Source organism: Rana temporaria, chromosome 1 (assembly GCF_905171775.1).
Source record: "Rana temporaria chromosome 1, aRanTem1.1, whole genome shotgun sequence".
In the NCBI taxonomy this organism is placed as follows: Eukaryota; Metazoa; Chordata; class Amphibia; order Anura; family Ranidae; genus Rana; species Rana temporaria.
The window spans coordinates 392955396-392980325 of record NC_053489.1 but is presented as its reverse complement, the minus strand read 5'-3'; the positions used below and the strand labels follow the sequence as shown (position 1 = coordinate 392980325).

General features: G+C 42.8%; 1 protein-coding gene across 1 annotated transcript in view; it reads right to left on the bottom strand.

The window, feature by feature from the left end:
• LOC120912784 (serine/threonine-protein kinase PLK2-like) overlaps nt 1-24458 on the bottom strand; it is a 91103-nt gene extending 66645 nt beyond the window's left edge. The window contains exons 1-4 of the mRNA XM_040322638.1: nt 24231-24458; nt 23659-23766; nt 11707-11823; nt 7660-7789 (exon numbers count right to left, since the gene is read on the bottom strand). Of these exons, the coding sequence (XP_040178572.1) occupies nt 7660-7789; nt 11707-11823; nt 23659-23766; nt 24231-24329 (454 nt within the window). The 5' untranslated portion in view covers nt 24330-24458. The remainder of the gene's footprint in view (nt 1-7659; nt 7790-11706; nt 11824-23658; nt 23767-24230) is intronic.
• Nucleotides 24459-24930: the final 472 nt, after the last annotated feature.

Here is a 24930-nt window from a genome sequence, read left to right as displayed (position 1 = left end):
TATTATACAGATATGTTTATATCTGCTTTGACATGTAAGTGGCACTTTTTCTGTTGTCTTTATTTTTCTATAAGGTTTGATTGCATGTCTGTTCAAAGGCATGCACTGCTATGCATTGCTGCTTGAAGTTTGAGTTTTTAACCCATTGCATCTTAATGCAAATGTTCTGTGTTTGTAAATAAACTGGAAGTTAAAAGGTGCCCTTTTGAACTTGCTTTGCAGACAGAAGCAATGGATATAAGTAGAACAGATAGAGCACTGAAAACACTTGCTAAAAACAGCAAATGCTAAGTAACAGTCTGAGTTTTATATTTGTAGTTCCTAGAATTTCTGACATGTGTGCAAGGGAGCACAAAGGGACAGATAGTTCACTGAAGCAGTAAATTAAAACCAAGCCACTGTCTAGCACATCTATCTGCTTCCTTTATTTAAAGGTCCTCTATCATTGACATTGCATACAATTTAGATCTAAGTTTTGATAAGCATTAACAGACATGGCCAACATCAGCAGATCATTATTTCCAATATTTAATTTGCACTTCATAATAAAATGATTTATATATTTGTGTTTATCATCAAAGCCCTCTAGCTTGCATTACTTCAACATAATTATAAAATAAAACAAACAAATGTTCCCTGATGAATTGGCCTATCTACATTAAAGCGGCGCTAAACGATATCCTTATTCTACAAAAATAATCCATATACATTCACTACTTAATGGTCCTGTAATTTATTTTTCATTAAATTGTTTCTTTGGGCTCATTTGCACTTTGCTCAAATTGCTCTTCAGAGGGCATTTGACAGGTGGTGAGGATGTGTTGTATTGCCTCCTCACCACCTGCTTTACCCCGTATGCCCCAAACTAACATGCTGCAACTGCATACATTGCAGGCGGTCGCAGGGCACTTGCAGGGTGGCCCTATTTACTTAAATGGGTAACGTGTGGAAGGTAACACCTGATGAATGCGCCAGGGTGTATACTTCATGTGGCAGCTGCAAAGCAAAGCATTGCGGCCACAGCATGTGATAACCCCCAACCACTGCCTCAGCAGCTAAAGGGGGTGGGTGGTAGCAATTGGTCAGAAAAAAGCATGGCTCCACCACAGGGTTTTACTGCCCCCCAACCACAAGTACAAATGAGCCCTCACTGTGTTTTTCTGCCTCCTTGTAACATCCTTTGTGAGCTTCTCAAATTCCTCTTTACCCCCTTCATGTCTGTTTGTTGTGAATGAGCATTGCACGCTAGTTATAATCATATGCACACTACAAATCCCATAGTCCATCACATGAGCAAGCAAGCAGGAGAAGGTGGCTACATTACTACAAATCATGGAGAAGAAATGTAGACACCCTATATGAAAAAAAAGAGTTTGGAGATTTGGACGAGGCTTAGGCCCCGTACACACGACCAAACATGTATGCTGAAACTGGTCCGTGGGCCAGTTTCAGAATACATGTTTGGTCGTGTGTAGGCGCGAGCGGGCCGAATTCCAGCAAACATTTGCCCGCCGGGCCTTTTCCCAGCGGGCAAATATTCCTGGACGTGTTTTAAAACCGTCCGCTGGAATCCTGCCCGCTCGGACATGTACGGTCGTCAGTACAGACCTACCGTACATGTCCAGGCGCCCGCCGTCCCTCGCATGCGTCGAATGACTTCGACGCATGCGTGGAAGCCTTTAAATGGCAGGCCCGCCCACGTCTCCGCGTCATCGCCGCGTCATCGTCGCGGCGACGACGCGGACACGCCCCGCGTAATGTTTACGCGCGGACTTCTGTACGATGGTGTGTACAACCATCGTACAGAAGCCCTCTGGCAGACATGTACGGTGAAAACGGTCCGACGGACCGCTTTCACCGTACATGTTTGTTCGTGAGTACCCGGCCTTAGAGCAAAAAGTACTTTCTTTTGGAGTTAAGAACACATACTTGAATTAACTTAATTTTTTTTAAAACCCAGAGTTTAGTGTCACTTTAGGGGGTTTATGTACATGATCATTTAAAATGCACTTTTTATGTGTGGCACCCTCTAGCTAGATGCTAGTGTACATAGTTTTTAGTGTAGAAAAATTTGGCCTGGCTGAGTATTTGGCCTGGGTTACTCAGCAAGCAGCACCTCTGGTAACTCCCTATGCTCTCTTGAACCTTGGAGAAGCTTCCAGAAGTAGAGGGTGGAGTCTAGGAGGAGCTGCTTGGAGTATTGACGAGGGCCCCAGCCAATCCCCAGCAAAAATGGCTGGCAGGGGACAGGTACCTCATAAATACACCTGAGTCATGCCAGTGGGGGCAGTCAGCTGGGAGATGGAGTGCTGAGGAGGCTGTCAGTGGCCCTTGAGGGTGCCCCCTAATCTGGGGGGTGACCCCAGGTCTGGGGCTTGGGGCTCAGACACTGGACCCAGCACATTAGACAAAGTACTCACAAACACACACCATATCCAGCACACTAGACAAAGTACTCAAAAACATACACCATACCCAGCACACTAGACAAAGTATTCACAAATACACAGCATACCCAGCACAGTAGACAGAGTATTCATAAATACACACCATACTCAGCACAGTAGACAAAGTATTTAGAAGCACATGCCATACCCAGTACACTATACAAAATATTTGGAAACACGCACAATACCCAACACAGTAGACAAAGTATTTAGAAACATACACTATATCCAACACACTAGACAACGTATTCAGAAGCCCCCACCATACCCAGCACAGTAGACAAAGTATTCAGAAGCACACACCACACTGAGCTCACACGTATTTAGACACATACCCAACGCAGTGAACAAAGTATTCACAAACACACACCATACCAAACACACTAGACAAAGTATTTGAAAGCACACGACATACCCAACACACTAGACAAAGTATTCAGAAGCAAACACCATATCCAACACACCAGACAAAGTATTCACAAACACACACATTATACCCAGCACACTAGACAAAGTATTTAGGAGCATACACCATACCCAGAACACTAGACAAAGTATTTAGAAGCACACACCATATCCAGCACACTAGACAAATTATTTAGAAGCATACACCATACCCAGTACACTAGACACAATATTCACAAACACACACCATATCCAACACACTAGACAAAGTATTCAAAAGCCCACAGCATACCCAACACACTAGACAAAGTATCCAGAAGCACAAACCATACCTAACACACTAGATAAAGTATTCAAAAGCCCACAGCAAACCCAACACACTAGACAAAGAATCCAGAAGCACAAACCATACCTAACACACTAGATAAAGTATTCAGAAGCAAACACCATACCCAACACACTATACAAAGCATTCAGAAGCACACAACATACCCAACACACTAGACAAAGCATTCAGAAGCACACACCATACCCAACACATGGACAAAATATTCAGAAGCACACACCATACCCAACACACTGGCCAACGTATTCAGAAGCACACACCATACCCAGCACGCTGAATAATGGCACACAGAAGAGCACCACACAACCAACTCATTGGATATGGCACACACCAATACATACAATGCACAAAACATTGGGTACAGCACACAGCAGCAGCTTCATGCACCATACTCACAGCATATATTGTGGCAAACAAGGATGCTGTAGTGTGGTGGAATGCTTATTTCTGCAGTATAGTATGGTGTGCATATAGCACTGCTTAAGTTTTAGCTTTAGATACACTTTAGGTGAACCAGTTGCTTTACCCTGCATGGGCTGACCTGTCATCGACTAAAGCTATCAATGAATGAAGTAGATGTGTAAACAGCTAAAAGTATCTTTTGCCAACTGACACTGGGGATTATGTGAGTAGTTCTCAGTTTTATTACATGTAGACTGTTATGAAGTGCCAAATGCTTCGAGTCTGTGTGTGGAATGTCCTATTTTTGGAGCCAGACTGACTGAATATTTTGAAGAGACACTACGTAACTTTTCTGGTTTAATTTAAAAATATTTGCAAACTGCAGTGAAATGAAAGCAGCAGACCACACAAATGACAGAGCATGCACAATGAGTTTTCACAAAAGGATAGTCCATTAATCTACTACAAGTTAGAACGAACAATTTTGAGCATTTACAATTCACTAAAACTTGATATTGCTTAATGTAGGATAATAAAGTTGCGTTAATAAAAATGTCACTAAGCTACAAGTAATTGTGCAAGGGGAACACATGGCTGAGTATGATGTGCTGTAAACGTGTGCAAACATTTTTTTTAGGAATCAGTCAGGGATTAAACTTCTGCCTCAGAAGCATCTGATTTATTCATAGTGAAGCTGAATAGGTTCATCATCATTGGCCAGGGACTACTAGACAGTTTGTGAGTTGAGAAATGCCTTTTGGGACAAAAAGGTTTTGGTTTTGTTGAAAGGCACAAAAAAATGTATTGTACATAAATCTGTTCTTCTTATGTTTTGATTTTTTTTATTGTTCATTATTAGGTATTACAATTTGCAACTGGTGTAAGGCTGGGTTCACACCTATGCTAATTGGATGCGTTTTTCTCCGCATCCAATTCGTATAGTAAAAGAATGTGATCGGCTCTCTATGGAGCTGGGTTCACATACTGTATCTCCGGGGGGGCTGCGGAGCAGATTGCACAGAAAAACCTGTGCGTCTTTGGCTCAGTTTTAAAGCGGAGGTTCACCCAAATAACATGTATATAAGATCATATTCTTTATACTTCCAACATGTACAGTATGCCCTTTTTTTTTTACTCCCGCGGCAGTAGGAGTTTCTATGCAGAGGCGCAATGTCACCTGGGACTTCGCCCAGATGATTGACGCCCTTGAGAAAAAGTTCCCCCCGCGCCCCCCCATTGCGTGGGCGCGTCACGAGAGTCACGGAGTTTCCGAAAGTAGTCGAACTGCGAGTCTGCTCTACATGGCACCTGCGCACCCACTAGGAGACGTGTAGAGCTGACTGCGCAGGCGCCGTATAGAGCTGACTCGCAGTTCGGCTACTTTCGGAAACTCCGTGACTCTCGTGACGCCCCTACGCAATAGGGGGACGCGGGGGGGAACTTTTTCTCAAGGAACGTCAATCATCTGGGTGAAGTCCCAGGTGATATTGTGCCTCTGCAAAGAAACGCCTACTCCCGTGGGAGTGAGTACCCGGAAGCCGGGTGGAAAATAGCCATAATAAGGTATGTAGAGCCAAAAAAAAAAAAGAACATACTGTACATGTTGGAAGTATAAAGAATATGATCTTCTATACATGTTATTTGGGTGAACCTCCGCTTTAAGGCTGAATTCAGGCAAAGATTCGTCCCTGAAATGGAGAACAGGGACGCACAGCGCTCCTGTGCGATCCGCGGCCCTTTCCAGTGTGAACCGTGCCTAATGATAATTGAGACAGAGCTTTTTTTACTAAAGGCAAATAGACTGTTCACTTTGCAAGGGAACTTGCCCTTTGCATGGAAACACTCTCCAAAGTTTAGTGAATGAGGTGAAGCCCTGCTGACTTCTATAATCTAATCAGATGCAAGCAAAAGTGGCCTTATTTATATATCTCCTATTAGATTTTTATTTTTACTCATCTCACTCCACCATCCTTTTACATTTAACTACCTTTTGAACCATAGTTTTAAAAAGAAAAACACATGGCACTTATAAGAATATCAGTTTCATCTAAGAATGTGTAACACAATAAGAATATGCTATCCTAATGCCGCGTACACACGACCGTTATCATGTCATGAAAAAAAAGAAGTTTTTCTCGACACGATTCCTCTCAAGCCTGCCTTGCATACACACAATCGTGAGAAAAATACTCTAGCAAAGCACGGTGACGTACAACATGTATGACGGCACTATAAAGGGGAAGTTCTATTCAAATAGCGCCACCCTTTGGGCTGGCTTTTGCCAATTTCCCCATCTCATAACTTGCTTCTGAGCATGTGCATTGTTTTCCCCCTCGTTAAAGCGTACACACAACTGTTTTTCACGATGTGAAAAACTACGAGAAAAAATAGAGCAGGTTCTAAATTTTTAGCGGGCATTTTTCGTATCGAGAAAAATGCTCTGGAGCATACACACGACCGTTTTCATTACCAATTAAAAAAATGGCATTTTCTCGTCATAAAAAACGGTTGTGTGTACGCGGCATAAGTGTCTGAGGTACACTTGGGTGTACTACAGCTTTAGCATTTTAGGCATAAGACTCACTCACTGAAGGTTTATGCCAGAATTATTAATCCAAGAATTCACTCTGCAAGTGGATGGAGAACCCATTTTAAGAGCAATCAATCACATCAAGGAAAGGCAGAGACACAACTGATCCCCAATGATGCTCACCCAATGATGTGGCTTAATTACAACCATGTGCACAACAGCTTAAACACTTCACACTGGAGGAAACTGTCAAGTTTCTTAATCCAAAACTCCAATCAAACAAATGAAGAATCTCCTCTCAGAGCACCAATCACATCATTTGCAGGTATACAAATATACATAGAAAGGCTCCCTTGATGTAGCGGGCAGCACCACAATTTAAGGAACCATGATAACAGCTCTTTATTGTTATATCAGACAATTTACGCAGCACTTTACATATACAGTATATTGTGCATCACATCAGTTCCTGACCTCAAGGACCTACTGTTTTTTCTTTTTCTCAATGTACTGTACTCTCTTTACTACGACACAGGATTGGCCCAAACTAAAAGCCAAATACACCCAATAAGTATCCCTCTGTTGTACCTCTGACTATGGACTATGGTCTTCACAATAGTATTTCTTTCTCTGAAGCTGTAACCATTTTTTTTTTTAAAGTTAACAGTGTTTCTTGTAAACAGAGACAACCCACCTTTCTGGTGGTCACTGACTTGAAACTTGGGCACTTTTTTTCTGCCACTGCTGCTTCCTGACTGCTGCAGGTATTTAACAGTGACTGTCAGGTGTGTTGAATATCCGCTCCTTTTGCCAAACACTGTGGTTTCTCTCACTAGCTCACACATCACTACAAGATATGACACCAAAAAGTGTCACATACCTGCAGGATCTGGGGAATAGCAAATGGCAGAGTTTGAGACATGGACCACCAGAAATGTAATTAAATGGTCTTTTTTTTTTTTTACAGGTCTGGCTCTTTTAACAAGTGACAATGTGGTGACAGGGTCACAATAAAAAAAAAAGAGACACTGGCACCTATAGGTTATCTGACACATCTACTTAGGAAAACATTAGCAAGTAGGAAATGGTGAAAGAAAAAGAAGATGTGGTGACAGGGTCACTTTATTATTCATTACAAAATTAGTAGTGAGGAATTAAAACCAAGGTCATGGTGCCACTGCACGGAAGGGGACTCTACAAGGCCCCGAAATGTTGACAAATCAACTTACTGTATGTGACACCCAGGGGTTGATTAAATAAAGGCAAACAGATGATTCACTTTGCAAGGGAATTACCCCCCGAGCTTAGTAATTGGGGTGACGCTCTGCTGAACTCCATCATCCTGTTGTGGGCAGTCAAAAATGCTTTTTATTTTCTTTTCTTAGCAAGTCATTGAATATTTTTTGTAAAATGAAACTTTATCACATTTAACTAAGATCTAGGGAACATTCTCTTGCAAAGTGAACAAAGTAAATTGTGACACCTGTGACTTCTTGCGCTTGATTACTTGATTGGAATTTTTTACTTACTGAGTTTTAGATCTCTATGGATTATCCTGTGAAGGTGCAAGTATTGTACCCCAAGTAATATCTGCTTCATGTAATATCGCACTTCAGGCTCTGTCAGTAGTTTTCGTATGCTCAAGATGTGAGCAAGAGACTGCAGAAAAAAAAAGACACAGAAGCATAAGTGCATGCAGTATGAAATACACACTAACAGCCAACACCTGTAAAAAAGGAAAAGGTGAAGTGTTTTTGAAATAATTTTGTAATGTGCAGCATCATTCACATATCACATGTAAATTATGAAGTGCTCTGAATATATTAATGCAATAACTCTAATCAGAACTGCATAATAATAAAAAAAATACGCCAATGCCGACTGTACATATAATAATAGGCAACAGGTCAACTTCCATTTAAATGAAGCAGGTCATATTTTCAGATTTATCTGAAAACACTTATAAAGACACATTTTCATTAGCATCTCTACCTCTGCTACCATCTCCTACTTCTAAATCCAATGGTGAAGTACAATGGGGGGGAGGGGGGGTATAGAGGAGACAACAAAACATTTTTTTTAATTAGTAGAGTAGAAAGAGGTTGGAACTGCTATCAAATTTTTCATGCTGCCGGTGTCTTCTTGCCCCATTGACACCTATTCCCTCCATATAATGTGCTAGTGATAAAAGGGACAGAAAGTGAAAAATGGTGTCCCGAAGAGGGTTGTAGACAGCCATTAAACTAATAGATGTTTAAACTCTTCTCCAGTTAAACTTGACTAAAATAATTAAACATTTTATACTCTTATTTGTTTAAGACAACTTCCCTTTTTTGTTATGTGTCTTTATAGATTTGTTATTTATATGTTTAATGTACAGTATATGTGCTTCTTAAAACTGGGTAGTATACTGACAATTATCAGAAGCCATTGCTCTCTTCTCTCCATTGAAAAGATAGCATTCTTTCATCATCTGTGTGCCTCTGCATAATGTAACTTACATTATGTAGACATTTATACCGGTCCTGTAGAGTAGGGATTTGTAAAGTGGAAGCTAGAGCTTTTACTGAACATTACCATCCATAAAAAATGTACCCATCTACGGGGCATCCAATTTTATGAGATTAGGCAATTTTTCTCTTATACTTCCTTAAGATTACATCTTATACCTCTTAACTATCAATTCAAAAAGATGTTTGGCACTCTTTATCAAGTAAGTAGTACTATTAGACCACTACTTGTGCTATTATAACACCATCAGTGTTATTTTATCAGCCCTTATAAAAAAAATCAATGTTAAAGTCAATTCACAAAGATTAACACACAGATTATCACTCCTTAAAATAACACCAGCGATAGGCTGGTGATGAATGGAAGTTTCAGTTGCTGTTCGTGGAGGAGATGAGGAAAAAAGAGCCCTTTGAGTTAGTGATAAAATAACACTTCACGAGATAAAATACATTCATGAAAGAAAATAAAGCTTTCAACAGATAAATGTTTATTTCGTTTGGAAAAGCAAGCATTACACATTTTAGGATTGTGAATTGAACACTTTTTGGAAAAAAATCATAATGAGTTTAATGTCCTTCTTATCTATACCCAATAGATATAAGAACTGTTTGGGGTACCAAAGAAAAGTCATACAGTACAAATGATGAAATAAAATTGAATAACCCAGGAAGCCCCATTAGCAGGTTCAGTGGGAAATTTGACTGATGATGGTAAGATATTTATTTTGAGCTGAGGTTTTGCTTAAATCTGCACAAATCCAAAAATACCTGATTTCCATGAACTAAAAATTTAACCAATTACTACAGTAAACAAATGAAAAAAAAATCTGAAGTTTTAATCTCTTAGAAGGCCCATTTTATCTTATGTTTTGGATTGTTTATATATACTGGATTTTAATCTTCAATGGTTAGTTACATGTTCGTTATTCCGATGTTGCGTTGTTTTGACACTGCAAATTTATTTTGTTCTTTTTTATTTTATTTGGCTGTATATTTGAAAAAAAACAATAAAAAATAGCAAAAAATAAATACAAATACTATGGTACATTTTGTTTAAAATGCTTTGAAGTGCTCTTCCTGGTGTTTATTTCCATTGGACAATTTGGGACAGATTACATCCCTTACACATAGGTAGATTGCCTAAATATTAGATAGTTACATGATACTACCCATCTACATACACATTAAATAATCATAATATATTTAAGAAAATTTTCTCTAGTTTCTGTGGTCCCTGGCAGTGTCCCTTTTACTGCCTTGTAAACATTAATATAATTGATCACCATTGATATAATGACGTAATGTCATATGGATGGTGTCTACCATGTCTGTAAATTCACATAATAATACTAATTTGTATTTATACTTACCTTATATACTCAATTATAAGCCAAGTTTTTCAGCCCTTTTTTTTAAGGGTGAAAATGCACCCCTCGGCTTATACTCGATTCAGTGTATCTGAACGGTGCAACGCTCCTCCACGCGGCGGCATTCCCTCCTTTCCTGGCTTCTGCATTCAGGCCTACGGACGCTTCCTGCATCCTCCAGGTGAGTGGCGCACAGTGAGGTTGCAATGGGCGCAGTGAGGTTGCGATGGGCACAGTAAGGTTGCAATGGGCACAGTGAGGTTGCGATGGGCACAGTGAGGCGTGCAAATGGGCATTTCTGACCCTCTTTTCCGCTTACAGTAGCTGCTGCATTCTCATCCTAGGCTTATACTCAAGTCAATAAGTTTTCCCATTTTTTTGTGGTAAAATTCGGTACCTTGGCTTATACTCGTAGAGTGCAATTATACTGTAGACCAGAGGTGTCAAACTCAATTTCATCGTGGGCCGCATCAGCATTATGATTGTTCTCAAAAGGGACGCTTGTATCTGTAAATCTAGATGTCCAGCGCATCCCCTCCCCTTACATTAGATGTCAAGAGCCACCCCACCATCAGAAGTTGAGTCCCCCACTCTCCCTTACATCACAGTGCACCCCCCCTTTCCTTAAGCTGCTGCTGGGAAGAAGGTGGATGCATTGCTTGAAAGGAGAAAGTAGGGGTCTGGAGGAGGACAAGAGGGCTGGAGCTCTTCTGCAGCTGCAGGAGAGGTGCGAGGGCCACATGAAATGGCCTGGAGGGCCGGATTCGGCCCGCGGGCCTTGTGTTTGACAACTGTGCTGTAGACAATGCACTCTTGGAAAATGGTATTCAAGTAGAATATTAGACAGGCAACATGGGGAACATGAATGTTAATTATCTTCTTCGTTCCTGTGCAATCAAGCTCTTAACCTCAATCTTGGCCTTATCAGGATGAACCTCTTAAAAGCCACACCTACTTATGGCTTCTGCCTTTCAGCCTGTTTTGCCCAAGCCACAGTTTTCATTGGCTCCTGTGCTCAGTCTCAACTCTCTAGCCTCCTGCTTGGTTCCTTGCATTGTCTTTTAGTGTATCAGCTTTGACTTCCTTCTCTGGATTCACTTGTCTGCTGCCTGTCCTGACTCATAGCTTGTCTCCTGGTTTACACTTACCCTCCCCCTGCCCTGACTCATGACTTGACTCTTGGTTTCCATTTGTCTGCTGCCTGCCCGGACACTTGGCTTATCTTTCTATTACCACATGTCTCTGCAGCACATTTTCTGGTTATCATCATCATCTTGTGCTTGTCCCTGCTCAGCTAGAGCAGGGTAAACCTAGGGGTCGCAACCTGGGATCAGCATGCAGCGACACCTGCAGGGGCTCTTTTGAAACTGACTGTCCCTTAGACTACATGTCCCTGGGGGTCCCTGGTCACCTGCTCACTTCCTATGATCTGTGATAAGGAATACGGTGGTGTAGTTTTAGGATGTTTCAAAGTTGTGTAAATCTTGCTCTATTTTGCACAATTTTATGACTGTTCAAATAAAAGTTAATTATTTTTATTATATTATATTTACTCTTTAGTCCCTTAATCTTTCTCTTTTATGTGTTGCTTATACTTGGGATGTTGGTACGCTCTTTATTGCAATAATCTATAACTTTAATAAACAGGTAAACAGTAATTATTATTTAAATTTGTCTTTAATTAGGAGAATTTACATACCTTGTGTCTGCAGTACTCTAGCACCAAGTACACGTACTTCTGGTCTTGAAAATGGTGGTAAAACCTGACAATGTTTCTATGCTTTAACTGACTGTGGAGTTCAATTTCTTTTTCAACCTGTTATCAAAGCACAGTGAGAAATTATAAGTCTGAATATGTCAGAATTCTTACCTTTCTACCATATATTTTATATATACAGGTGAAACTCGAAAAATTTCAAATATCGTGCAAAAGTTAATTTATTTCACTAATGCAACTTAAAATGTGAAACTAATATATGAGATAGACGCATTACATGCAAAGCAAGATAGTTCAAGCCGTGATTTGTCTCCCACTCTAATCAGCTAATTAAGCCATAACACCTGCAAAGGGTTCCTGAGCCTTTTAAATGTTCTCTCAGTCTGGTTCAGTAGGAATCACAATCATGGGAAAGACTGCTGACCTGACAGTTGGGCAGAAAACCATCATTGACACCCTCCAAAAGGAGGGAAAGCCTTAAAAGGTAATTGCAAAAGAAGTCGGATGTTCCCAAATTGCTGTATTAAAGCATGTTAATAGAAAGTTATGTGGAAGGGAAAATTGTGGAAGAAAAAGGTGCACAAGCAACAGGGATGACCGCAGCCTGGAGAGGATTGTCAGAAAAAGGCCATTCAAAAGTGTTGGGGACTTTCACAAGGAGTGGACTGAGGCTGGAATCAGTGCATCCAGAGCCACCACACACAGACGGATCCTGGACATGGGTCCAGGGTCAACGCAGCCATCTACCAGGAGATTTTGGAGCACTTCATGGTTCCTTCCGGAGACTAGCTCTATGGGGATGCTGACTTCATTTTCCAGCAGGACTTGGCACTTGCCCACACTGCTAAAAGCACCAAAACCTGGTTCAATGACCGTGGGATTACAGTGCTTGATTGGCCAGCAAACTCGCCTGACCTGAACCCCATAGAGAATCTATGGGGCAATGCCAAGAGAAAGATGAGAGACATGAGACCGAACAATGCAGAAGTCCGCTATTGAAGCATCCTGGTCTTCCATAACACCTCAGCAGTGCCACAGGCTGATAGCTTCCATTCCACGCCGCATTGAGGGAGTAATTGCTGCAAAAGGGACCCAAACCAAGTACTGAGTACATATGCATGCTTATACTTTTCGGAGGACTGATATTGTTCTATGTACAATCCATGTTTTATTGATTGCATGTAATATTCTAATTTTCTGAGATTGTGGATTTGGGGTTTTCATGAGCTGTAAGCTGTAATCACGGCTTGAACTAGCTTGCTTTGCATGTAATGAGTCTATCTCAGTGGCCGAAAAAGGGCTAATATCGCCCGCACTGCACCTCTGCAGAGGCGCATTGCCGGTAGGGATAGCCGCAGTTTCCCATTGCTTTCAATGGGAAGAAGCGGTGGAGGAGCAGTAAACACACCGCTCCAAAGATGCTGCTAGCAGGACTTTTGGAGTGGTCCTGCTAGCGCACCAATCCAGTGTGAAAGCCCTTGGGCTTTCACACTGGAGAAACAGCAGCCGCTGTTTAGGGTCGGTTTGCAGACGCTATTTTTAGCACAATAGCGCCTGCACACCACCCCAGTGTGAAAGGGGTCTTAGTGTCAGTGACTAGAAAATACTGAAGCCGGAGAGTCAACATAGCAGCCTGGTCAGCAATGACAGGCTATATATTTCTTTCAGTTCTGTTCAGTACTAAACATAATCATAGAATGACCACAGTATAGATTGCTAAAAACATCAGAATACAGCTGAGGCATCCAGGTGTAATAAAAATAATAAAATGTCTAGAGAGCAATGTAAAATTAGTAGTAATAGCTGTCTGTAAGGTTGGCATTCTGCCTACCACTGTAGGGAGTCTTCTTCCCACTGCCCCCAATAAATTTATTTCAGCAGGGGTTCCCTGGGACCTAAAATTATTTCAAAGGTTCTTTTTGGGTAAAAAGGTTAAGAAATGCTGACCTAGACCAATTCACAAGTCAATAAACTAGTACAGTTTGCCATATTGTGTTAACACTTCGGCATATTGTTCGATACTGCTTTGATTTAACAACATAGGATGAGAAAGAAGTCATTGATAGCACTCGAAACAAACATACTTCTGATATTCTGCATCTGTTTCTCAAGCTTTAAATAGTAATAAAGGGACTATTTTGAATTGTGTATTAACCACTTCCATACAGGGCACTTACGCACCTTCCCGCCCAAGCCAATTTTCAGCTTTCAGCACTGTTGCACTTTGAATGGCAATTGCGCGGTCATGCTACACTGTACCCAAACAAAATTGGCGTCCTTTTTTCCCCACAAATAGAGCTTTCTTTTGGTGGTATTTGATCACCTCTGCGATTTTTTTTTTTTGCGCAACAACTAAAAAAAGACAGAAAATTTTGAAAAAAATTACATTTTTATTTTTTTCTGTAATTTTTTTTGTAAATAAGTAAGTTTTCTCTTTCAATTACAGGCACTGATATGGCGGCACTGATGGGCACAGATGAGATGGCACTGATGGACATCGATGAGGTAGTACTGACGGGCACAGATGAGGCGGCGCTGGTATGCGGCACTGATGGGCACACATAGGCGGCACTGATGGGCACTCATGGGCGGCACTTATGGGTGGCACAGATGGGCACTGTGGGGTGGCACAGATGGGCACTGTGGTGCGGCTCTGATGGACACTGTGGGGCGGCACTGATTTACTTTTGTTGCCAGTCAGTGCCCATTTGTGGGCACTGATTGGCATCTTTTTTTTTTTTTGCAGACTTTTTTTGGCCCCCTTTTTTTTTTCCATCCCTGGTGGTCCAGGGTGGGCTTCCCTGGAGGTCCATGTGGCGATCCGAGGGGGGGCTGCGCTGATAAACAATCAGCGCGAACCCCCCCTGTCAGGAGAGCCGCCAAACGGGTCTTCCTGTTTACATCGGGATCAGCCGTGGTTGGACACGGCTGATCACGTGGTAAAGAGTCTCCGTGAGAGACTCTTTACCGAGATCGGTGTTGCGGGGTGTCAGACTGACACCCTGCAACAACGATCGCCGCGATGCGCGCCCCCCGGGGGCGTGCATCGGCTCAGAATCCTGAGGACATCATATGACGTCCAGTCAGGATTCTACAACCACTTTGCCGCCGTCAATCTGTCATTGGCGGGCGGCAAGTGGTTAATGATTCTGATGTTTTCCTCATTTGTACAATGGGAAACAGATCTATTAACATAAAACAACTCTGAAACTTGGTAAAACTATTTGGCAAATTGCTAACCACTGTTGTGATTGGACATGAACAGAAGAACTATAGTAAACAATAGGGAAGAGCTCGATGTTCGGGTCGAACATAAGTTCAAAACCAACAGTGAACATTATGCGGCATCCGTGGGAAATTCGAGCACCGTGGAATGCCCCATAATGCACTGCGAGATCGCAGTGCAATTGTTGTATGATGATTGGTCAAAGCATCCACCTGTCCTGCGTGCTTTGGCCAATCAGAGCGCGCTCTGCTGAGAGAGACATAATTGGCCAAAGTCCAATCTTGGCTCAAGGGGACTAAGTCCACACCCCACACTATATAAGGCTGCTTACACAGTGGCCGTGTGTAGTGTTGTTGGTGTGGACAGAGAGATAGATGGAGTTAAATTAAGCAGGCAGGTTATTCAGCTAGTGGCAGTGTATTTGAGATATCTCTATCTATCTATCTATCTATCTATCTATCTATCTATCTATCTATCTATCTATCTATCTATCTATCTATCTATCTAGTTCTGTATATACATATAGATCTATCTATCTATCTATCTATCTATCTATCTATCTATCTATCTATCTATCTATCTATCTATCTATCTATCTATCTATCTATCTATCTATCTATCTATCTATCCACACTCTGCATCCAGTGTAGCCTATATATACAGTGTATTCTGTGGTATACTGTTTCTAATACACTTCAGACGGTGTACACAGTATCTAATACAGTGTGTACAGTTTCTACTACACTTCTGGTGGTGTACACAGTACACAATACAGTGCAGGTGTAGTACAGTTTCTAATACAGTTCAAGTAGTGTACACGGTATCTAATACAGTTTGTACAGTTTCTACTAAACTTCTGGTGGTGCACACAGTCTAAAATACAGTGCAGCCCTTGTACAGCTTCTAATACAGTGCAGGCGGTATACATATACACAGTATCTAATACAGTGTGTAAAGTTTCTAATACACTTCGGACGGTGTACACAGTATCTAATACAGTGTAGTGTGGTGTTACAAAATAAAAAATACACCAAGGAGATGCTCACAGGCCACTAAAAGAGGGCAAGCAGCCTCTGTGTCTACAGTCAGTGGTGGTCGTGGGGCACACTTGTGTCCTTTTTTTCTGCTGCTGCCTGTGTTATTGAGCCACAACATGCAGAAGAGTTGGTGGAGTGGATAACAATGCCGTCCTCATCCTCCTCTGTCACCCAGGCTCAAAGTAGTTTTCCTTCCAACGCAGCTGCCAAAGCGGCCTATTCCACCAGCTCCTTTTCCACAGTCACTCCTTCCGTAGCCCCACCATCATGCATGGAGGAGTCCCCAGAATTCTTCGACCACAGTGTCGGGGACATGCTGCTGGAGGATACACAGCGATTTGAAGGCTCCGATGTTGGTTCCCAGGTTAAGGGACGGAGAAACGTGAGCCTAAAGAGAGGGGATGCCACAGAAGGACAAGAAACTGTCAGTCATGTTCCCCCAGCTGCAGCATACTTCCAAGTTTGCTCCAGTGACAAGGAGGGAGGGGATGATGAAGTCACTGACTGTACTTGGGTGCCTGAGAGAAGAGAGGAGGAGAAGTCACAACTCCAACGAGGCAGGATGTCCTCTAGGGGGCAGCTTAAAGGCAGCCACCCTATTGCATCACACCACAGAGCTCCGCAGGTGCAGGGCGCTGCTGACTCCCCATTGACTTTTAAAACTTCCTTGGTGTGCGCCTTTATCGACAGTCTGCACCAGATTTCACCATTGCTGTTTGCAACCTATGTCTGAAGCGAATTAAGCGTGGCCAGAACAGCAGCCGTTTGGGCATCATTTGCTTGACCAGACATATGACGACCTGCCATGCAGTCCATTGGCAACAGCAATTGAAAGACCCACATCAAGGAAAAAAAAAAAACCTCCTTGCTTCTCATCTGGGATCTCCAACCCTACTATACCTCCAGTCCTCTCAAAATCCTGCACTGAGAGGAATGAAGGTATAGCAATAGGTGTCCCAAGTACTTGCAGCCAATCTGCTAGTACTAAACCACCAATTGATTTTAGCAGGCAAATTTCCCTACCCCAGTTGCTGAACCCGAAAAATAAATTTGATCCTGGCCATCTACATGCTCAGCCTCTAAATGCTAGCTTTGCCAAATTGCTAGCACTGACCCTGTTGCCTTTTCAGCTGGTAGACTCTGCCCCCTTTTGTGAATCTATGGAATGTGCTGTACCTCAGTGGCAGGTTCCAAAATGCCATTTCTTTTCACGGAAGGCCATTCCGGCTCTCTACTGGCATGTGGAAGGCAATGTATTGGCCTTGTTGGACAGGGTGGTCAGCAGTTAGGTTCATATTACCGCTGACTCATGGTCCAGTAGGCATGGGCAGGGACATTACCTTTCCTTCACGGCGCACTGTGTAACTCTGCTGGCAGCTGGAAAGGATGCAGGATAGGGTTCAGTGAAGGAGCTTGTTCCGCCACCACGCCTCCAAAAAGCTAGTGGTGATTCTGCCAGAGCTCTCTCTCCTCCCCCTCTCCTCTTCTTCTTCCTCTATGACTTCTCCTGCAGATTTGTCCTCAGAACCAGCGGTGCTCAGTAAGTTTTCAAGGGGCTACGCAAACAGTCAGGCTAAAAGATGCCATGCAGTGCCTAAGTTGGTTTGCATAGGGGACAGGAGCTACACTGGGGCAGAGATTCTGTCAGCTCTTCAAGGGCAGGCTCAGAGGTGGTTGACGTCATGCCAGCCAGGAATGGTTGTATGCAACAATGGCACCAACCTTCTCTCTGACCTCTGACAGGGACACTTGACCTATGTTTCATGTTTGGCACACATCCTGAATTTGTCGGTGCAGCGGTTCTTGAGCAGGTACCCAGGCTTACAGGATCTCCTGAGGCAGGCCAGAAAAGTCTATGATCATTTCCACTGGTCATACAATGCCAGTGCTCAGCTGGCCGACATTCAAAGGAAATGCAACCTGCCCATCAACTGCCTCATTTGTGACATGCCCACCAGGTGGAACTCAACGTTGGCAATGCTGCAGCAGCTGCACACACAGCAGAGGGCCATCAATGAGTACCTGTGCGAGTATGGCACCAGGACAGGATCAGGGGAGCTTGGCTTCTTTTCGCCACACCAGTGGCTACTGATCATGAATGCATGCACTGTCCTGTCACCATTTGAGGAGGCCACAAGTATGGTGAGCAGCGACAATGCATGCATCTGTGACACAAGGTCAGGGCACTTGAGGCAAGAAAGCGGGAGGAAGAGGAGAACTTTCTATCCTCTCAAGGCCCCCTTTATCCAGATAGCATTCCTGAGGACCCGTCAAACACACAGGAAGAGGAGCAGGAGGATTGTGTCAGTAAGTATGGATATAGAGGATAACACTCAACAGCAGTCTTCAAGGGATGGTTTTCAGTCCCCAGAAACCCAAGGAGTTGTACGTGGCTGGGAAGAGGTAGTTATAGATCATGTGATCCTTAGTGACCCAGAGGACTCAGAATCGAATGCCTCTGCAAACTTACGCTGCATGGCCTCCCTGATTCTACAAAGCCTGTAAAAGGAACCTAGGATTTGTGCTATCAAGTAGAGGGATCATTACTGACTGGCAACCCTTCTTAACCACTTCAGCCCCGGACCATTTGGCTGCCAAATGACCAGGCCTCTCTATGCTATTCGGCACTGCGTCGCTTTAACTGACAATTGCGCGGTCATGCAACAAGGCTCCCAAACAAAATTGATCTTTTTTTACCACAAATAGAGCTTTCTTTTGGTGGTATTTGATCAACTCTGCAGTTATTATTTTTTGCGCTATAAACAAAAATAGAGCGACAATTTAAAAAAAAAGGCAATATTTTGTACTTTTTGCTATAATAAATATTCCCATTTTTTTTTTAAAAAAAGCACATTTTTTCTCACTTTAGACCAATATGTATTCTTCTACATATTTTTGGTAAAAAAAAATTTTGGTGCTATTTTGGGAACATTTACAATTATACAGCGATCAGTGCTATAAACATGCCAGTACTGATTACTGTGTAAATGTGACTGACAGTGAAGGGGTTAACCAGTAGGAGGCGCTGAAAGGCTTAAGTGTATCCTAGGGAGTGATTCTAACTGTTAGGGGGCATGTTTTACTGTGACACGTCACTGATCGCTGCTCCCGATGAGAGGGAGCAGACGATCAGTGCTGTGTCACTAGGCAGAATAGAAAGATGTCTTGTTTACAAAGACATCCCCCCGTTCTGCCGTTCTGATGGTAGGATACTGGTGGACATCGATTCCGCAGGTGCCACGGGCACGGTCACAGAGACCGCGGCAGGCGTGCACGTCTGCTAGGGGGAAGGTTTAAAGCAACGTATATATACGTTGTTTTGCCTGCCCGTGCCATTCTGCGAACGTAAATCTATGTGGGGCGGTCGGCAAGTGGTTAATCCACGTTACAAGGGTAAGGTTGCTGAACTCATCCTTCACAGAGGGAGCCGAGGATGAAACATCTTCAGGAGGCCTTGAAGAAAGGTTTGTGCAACGCATTTCCAGACCCTGGGAGGTTACCATTTCGTTTAACAGGGGCATGGTATTAAAACTTTTGATACAATATTTCACAGCAGGGCCCGTTTCTGCATCCAACAAGAGTATCTGTGAGGGGTTACAGTGTTGTGGCACCACCAGCACCACCCAAGGCCCAATTTTTCTGCCCCTGTTTAACAGGGGCATGTAATTAAAATTTTTGATATAATATTTCACAGCAGGGCCCATTCCTGTGCCCAACAAGAGTATCTGTGAGGGGTTACAGTGTTGTGGCACCACCACCAACACCCAAGGCCCTGAAGGTTCTGGTATGGATTTTAAGTGGAACCCCGCACAAAAAAAAAAATATGGCGTGGGGTTCCCCCAAAAATCCATCCAGACCCTTATCCGAGCACGCAACCTGGTAGGCCACAGAAAAATAGGGGGGCGAGACCGCCCCTCCTGAACCGTACCAGGCCACATGCCCACAACATGGGGAGGATGTCCGTTTGTTGATGGGGACAAGGGCCTCATCCCCACAACCCTTGCCCGGTGGTTGTGGGGGTCTGCAGGCGGGGGGCTTATTGGAATCTGGAAGCCCCCTTTAACAAAGGGGACCCCCAGATCCCAGCCCCCATGTGAATTGGTAACAGAGTACATTGTATAGCTGAGGGCGGGGCCACACATCATGTGCGTGGGTGACCCCGCCCCCTCTCTGACACATTTTATTGTCAAAGCTTAAAGGGTCACTAAAGGAAACAATTTTTTTGCTGAAATGACTGTTTACAGGGTATAGAGACATAAAGGTTAACTGATTCCTTTTAAAAATGATTAAAAATAGATAAAAATCAATCATATAATGTGCCTCTAGTTTCACTTTCACTTTTAAACTGGTTTCATGTTTCTGTGAAGTAGAGAGATACACAGAACAAAAACAAACAAATCCAGGGCAGTGTTTTGTTTTTAAAATGAATCTGATTGGTTCTGAGAAGTTTTAGACACACAGCTTGGACCACAGTGAAAAGCTGCCATGAGATTTTTCATAAGGAGCCAGACAATCAGGAAGTGTGGAGATCAGAGCAGAATTACAGCTACTTCAAAGCAAAAACGAACAATGAGGACATAAAACCAGCACTGCAGTAAGGTAAAGGAAGCTATTTAGCTAAAAAAAAAATTTTCTTTAGTGATCCTTTAAAGGATATGTAAACATGCATGTTTAAAAAAAATGGCGTGAGGTTCCCCCCAAAAATCCATACCAGACCGAAGGGTCTGGTATGGATTTTTGGGCGGAACCCCACGCCATTTTTTTAAAAATGGCGCAGGGTTCCCCTTAATATCTATACCAGACCTGAAGGGCCTGATATGGAATTTGGGGGGACCCCCACGCATTTTCTTTAATTTTGGTTCGGGGTTCCCCTTAATATTCATACCAAACTTGCCTGTTCTGGTCTGTTATGTTACCCTCAGTTTTTGTGGGGCCTAATTAAACCCAAGACTGAGCAGATATATACTCTATAGACCTAAGTTAGGAATGCCAAACATTACTTAATACTACAAAGTGGCTCAGATAGCTCCCCTAGCACAATTATTTGCGGGAAAGCCCGCACCTCTCTGGACCCTCATTGATTTTAGTGACCCTGGTAAAAATCAGGGATTCACAAATTTTTTGAGAAATTTTCTCTCATTTTCTGTTTTGTCTATAGGGAAATTAATAATCCCATTTAAACTCCTGCAAACCTGTTTTTACAATGGTTACGTGGAATAATTTGAAATTTAGATAAGCAATGTCTTTTCTAAGATGCCCCAAATTATCTGGAATCCAGAGCGTCCCAGACCTCACCCATTACTACAAAACCATTGCATTTAAAAGGATTGTAAATTGGAAACACAATGAAACACAATCGTCCAATCTAGCAAGTTATTTTATAGCTGCTAGCAATAATCACGGTCTTCTACCAGTGGGAATGGCTTCCCCCCGTCCACCCCGCTGGGAGAATACAATGACTCGGCTGGAAGGATTCCCCTGTCACTGTCTGTGCTGAGGGCGGGATTTGAGCTAAATTCTTCCCTGCAACTCGTAGCTGCAGGAAATAAATTTGCACTGTATATGGGCTGCTTAACTGAGCTAAATCTGCTGAGAGAACTGACTAGAACAGTGCCTCTATTATATACTTTGAAAATTAATTGCTCCATATGCCTGCAACTACAGAGGTCAGTGAGAGCGTGTTTTAGCACTTATTTGCTTGTTAAAGTGGAGTTCCACCCAAAAATGGAATTTCCGCTTTAAGTGATGGTGACCCCCTGACATGCCACATTTTGGAAAGCCTTTTTTTGCCGGGGGTGGTGGGCAGATACCCTTTTTTTAGAGGCATCCGGCTCCCACTTCCTCCTGAGGAAGGAAGTTCACCTCTCCCCCTCCCTTCCGGCAATCTTCTGGGACACGTCACGCTTCCCAGAATATTGCTCGGCCGTTCACAGCGCGCAGTGTGCCCACAGTTACAATGCCGGTGCAGCAGAGAGGAAAGGAAGAGGAGCGGGGCTTTGGATCGCCCGCATCGCTGGACCGTGGGACAGGTGAGTGTCCGATTACTAAAAAAGTCAGCAGCTACACTTTTTAAATGGGTGGAACTCTGCTTTAAGATTTTGCAAACAATTGAATGCCAATAGCATGGAGCCATAGATTTATTCACAAACTAAACAAACTAGGATGAACATAATTTATCAAACATTAAGGGCTCATGCATGAACATGAACAATTTGGTTTCTACAGCATAAAAACATGGTAGTACGGGGTATAAGGTGCAGCGTTCAGCCCATTGCCAGCACACTAGAGGCGATTCAGTTCGCATGTGTAGCACTATACAAGTCATTCATTCATTCATTCATTCACACTGTAAAATATAATGATAGGCTGAAATAATAGGCGTTTCTAAGCAGCTGGATGCTGTACTGAGCGATTCTTGTGTTTAGAGCCATATGCATTCAGGAACATACATCCAATCATGGGATTTCTGCATTCAGGGCATACATCCCAGTTCTACTCCTGTTTTTTTATGCTGTATGAGCCAAACTGCTTATGTGTATGAGCCCTAAATATTAAAACAACGACCCAGCCACCCAACTAGGATCTCTAAACAATTTGAAAATAAATGTAGTGAGCGATAGATGGTAACAAAAAGGCAGCACTAATTTGTAAATATATTGAAATTATATAGAATGACCAAAAAAATGTTTTTTAACTGCGTTTTGAACTTGAAGGTTTTAGAAGATATTTGATGCTGTGCTTTTAAAGTGAATTCTGTAACTGCTGGATTATAGAAGAAATCCTGCAGATGAGAATAAACGAAATTCAGTTTTGCAGGTTATACCTGACTGAAGGGCACAAGTGTAGCAGTAGGAATGAAAGCTATGGGGCAGATTCACGTACAGCGGTGCATATTTCTGCCGGGCGTAGCATATCTAAGATACCGTAACTTACTTTTTTTTTTCGAATTCTCAAAGAATGCGCGCCGTAAGTTACGGCGGCGTAGTCTATCTTTGGCGGCGTAAGGGCGCGCAATTCAAAACGATGTGATGGGGGCGTGTTTTATGTAAATACGTTGTGACCCGACGTAAACAATGTTTTTTTTGAACGGCGCATGCGCCGTCCGTGGGAGTATCCCAGTGCGCATGCTCGAAATTAAACCGGAACAAGCCAATGCTTACGACGGTGACGTCATTCTACGCAAATCCCTATTCGCGAACGACTTACGCAAACAACGTAAAAAATTCTAATTTCGACGTGGGAACGACGGCCATACTTAACATTGAGTATGCCACCATATCGCAGCTATAACTATACGCCTGAAAAAGCCGAACGCAAACGTCGTAAAAAAATGCGCCGGCCGGACGTACATTCGTGGATCGCCGTATCTAGCTAATTTGCATACTCGACGTGGAATTCGACGGAAACGCCACCTAGCGGCCAGCGTAAATATACACCTACGATCCGACGGCGTACTAAGACTTAGGCCTGTCGGATCGATCCCTCATTCCATCGTATCTTGTTTTGTGGATACAAAACAAAGGTACGACGCAGGAACTTTGAAATTACCCGGTGTATCAATAGATACGCCGGCGTAATTTCTTTGTGGATCTGGCCCTATGAGTTTTCGGTCTTGTCATAGAAGTACTAATGGACAAGAAGGTGTTAAAGCTTGCAGGCATTTACTCTCACCCCTCCTCTTTGCTGTGTCACAGATTTTCTTGTGTGCAAGATCATTTTCACTGCAAACACTTGCCTACTGGTCACATCTGTGAATTTGTAGCACCTCCCAAAAGCACCCTGTAAGACATAAAATAAAATTAAGGGCGTCACGAATGACACGTGCCAATTTATACAGACTTTTAAAGTGACAAAACACAAAGGCATCCTATTTTGACCTGAAGCTTCATACCAGCGTGCTTCTAAAGCTATAATTAACATTTTACAATAATCTCTCATGTTAAAGCAATTACAAAGGCTTGACGTTTTGATCCTGATCACTAAAAATAGTTTAGAGAACTAAAAAAAAAAGCTTAGAAACAGACACTTGGTAAAAATTTCGTCAAATTCAAGTAGGTCTGTAGACATGTCACATTCCAACATCGGTTCTCTCTAGAATGCAAACATATACATTGGTAGTTTTTTTTGTGCATATTAATATTTGAATTTTCTTTCTTTCTTTTTTTTTTTACATAATACCTTAGCCTTAATACAAACATTCCTTGATGCTGCTACAGTTAAAAAACAAAACTTATTTTGCTTACCCTCCCCAGTAGCTTTCCTTTCCTGTACAACCTTCCAGTTGTTGCATCTTCAGTGAGATAGTGTGCTCCATGTGTGCGAACGCTGCCGTTAATATCCATATCCTAACCATTTCCAGCCCAGAACTCCTCTTTCAGTCTCCCAAAGCACTGGCAGAACACAAACATCCAGCCACCACAACAGTCACACTCTACCATTTGAAGACTTCTGCAGGGATAGCTAACTCAAGAGATGGGAGGAGTGAGAAAAGGCGTGGAAGAGGCTGTAAACACATATGACGAAGAGGAATTGTGCATTGTTTTGAGGCGTGACAAAAGTAGCACATACCTCACATATTACAATACATTGTTTTAACATTATTTGTGCACTCTGATAAATTAGTCAATTATTTATTGTGCCCAGGTTTATGGAAAAACTTAAATGGCATACATAAATTAGAAATGAACTCTGGAAGCTCCGCCCAAAACAAGGCAGAGGACAAAGGTCCAGTCACCAATATTGCCTGTGATCTACCTGCAGTTGATCTTTCTGCATTGCTACCGTGCCTTGGCACACTGCATAGGGTGACCAGACGTCCCCGGTTTCCGGGGACAGTCACTGGATTGAGTACATGTTCCCGGACAAAATCTGTCACTGGTTCTGTCCCCAGATTTAGGGACAGCGCCTATACCCATTGCTGACAGCTTAGCCCTAGCAGGACAT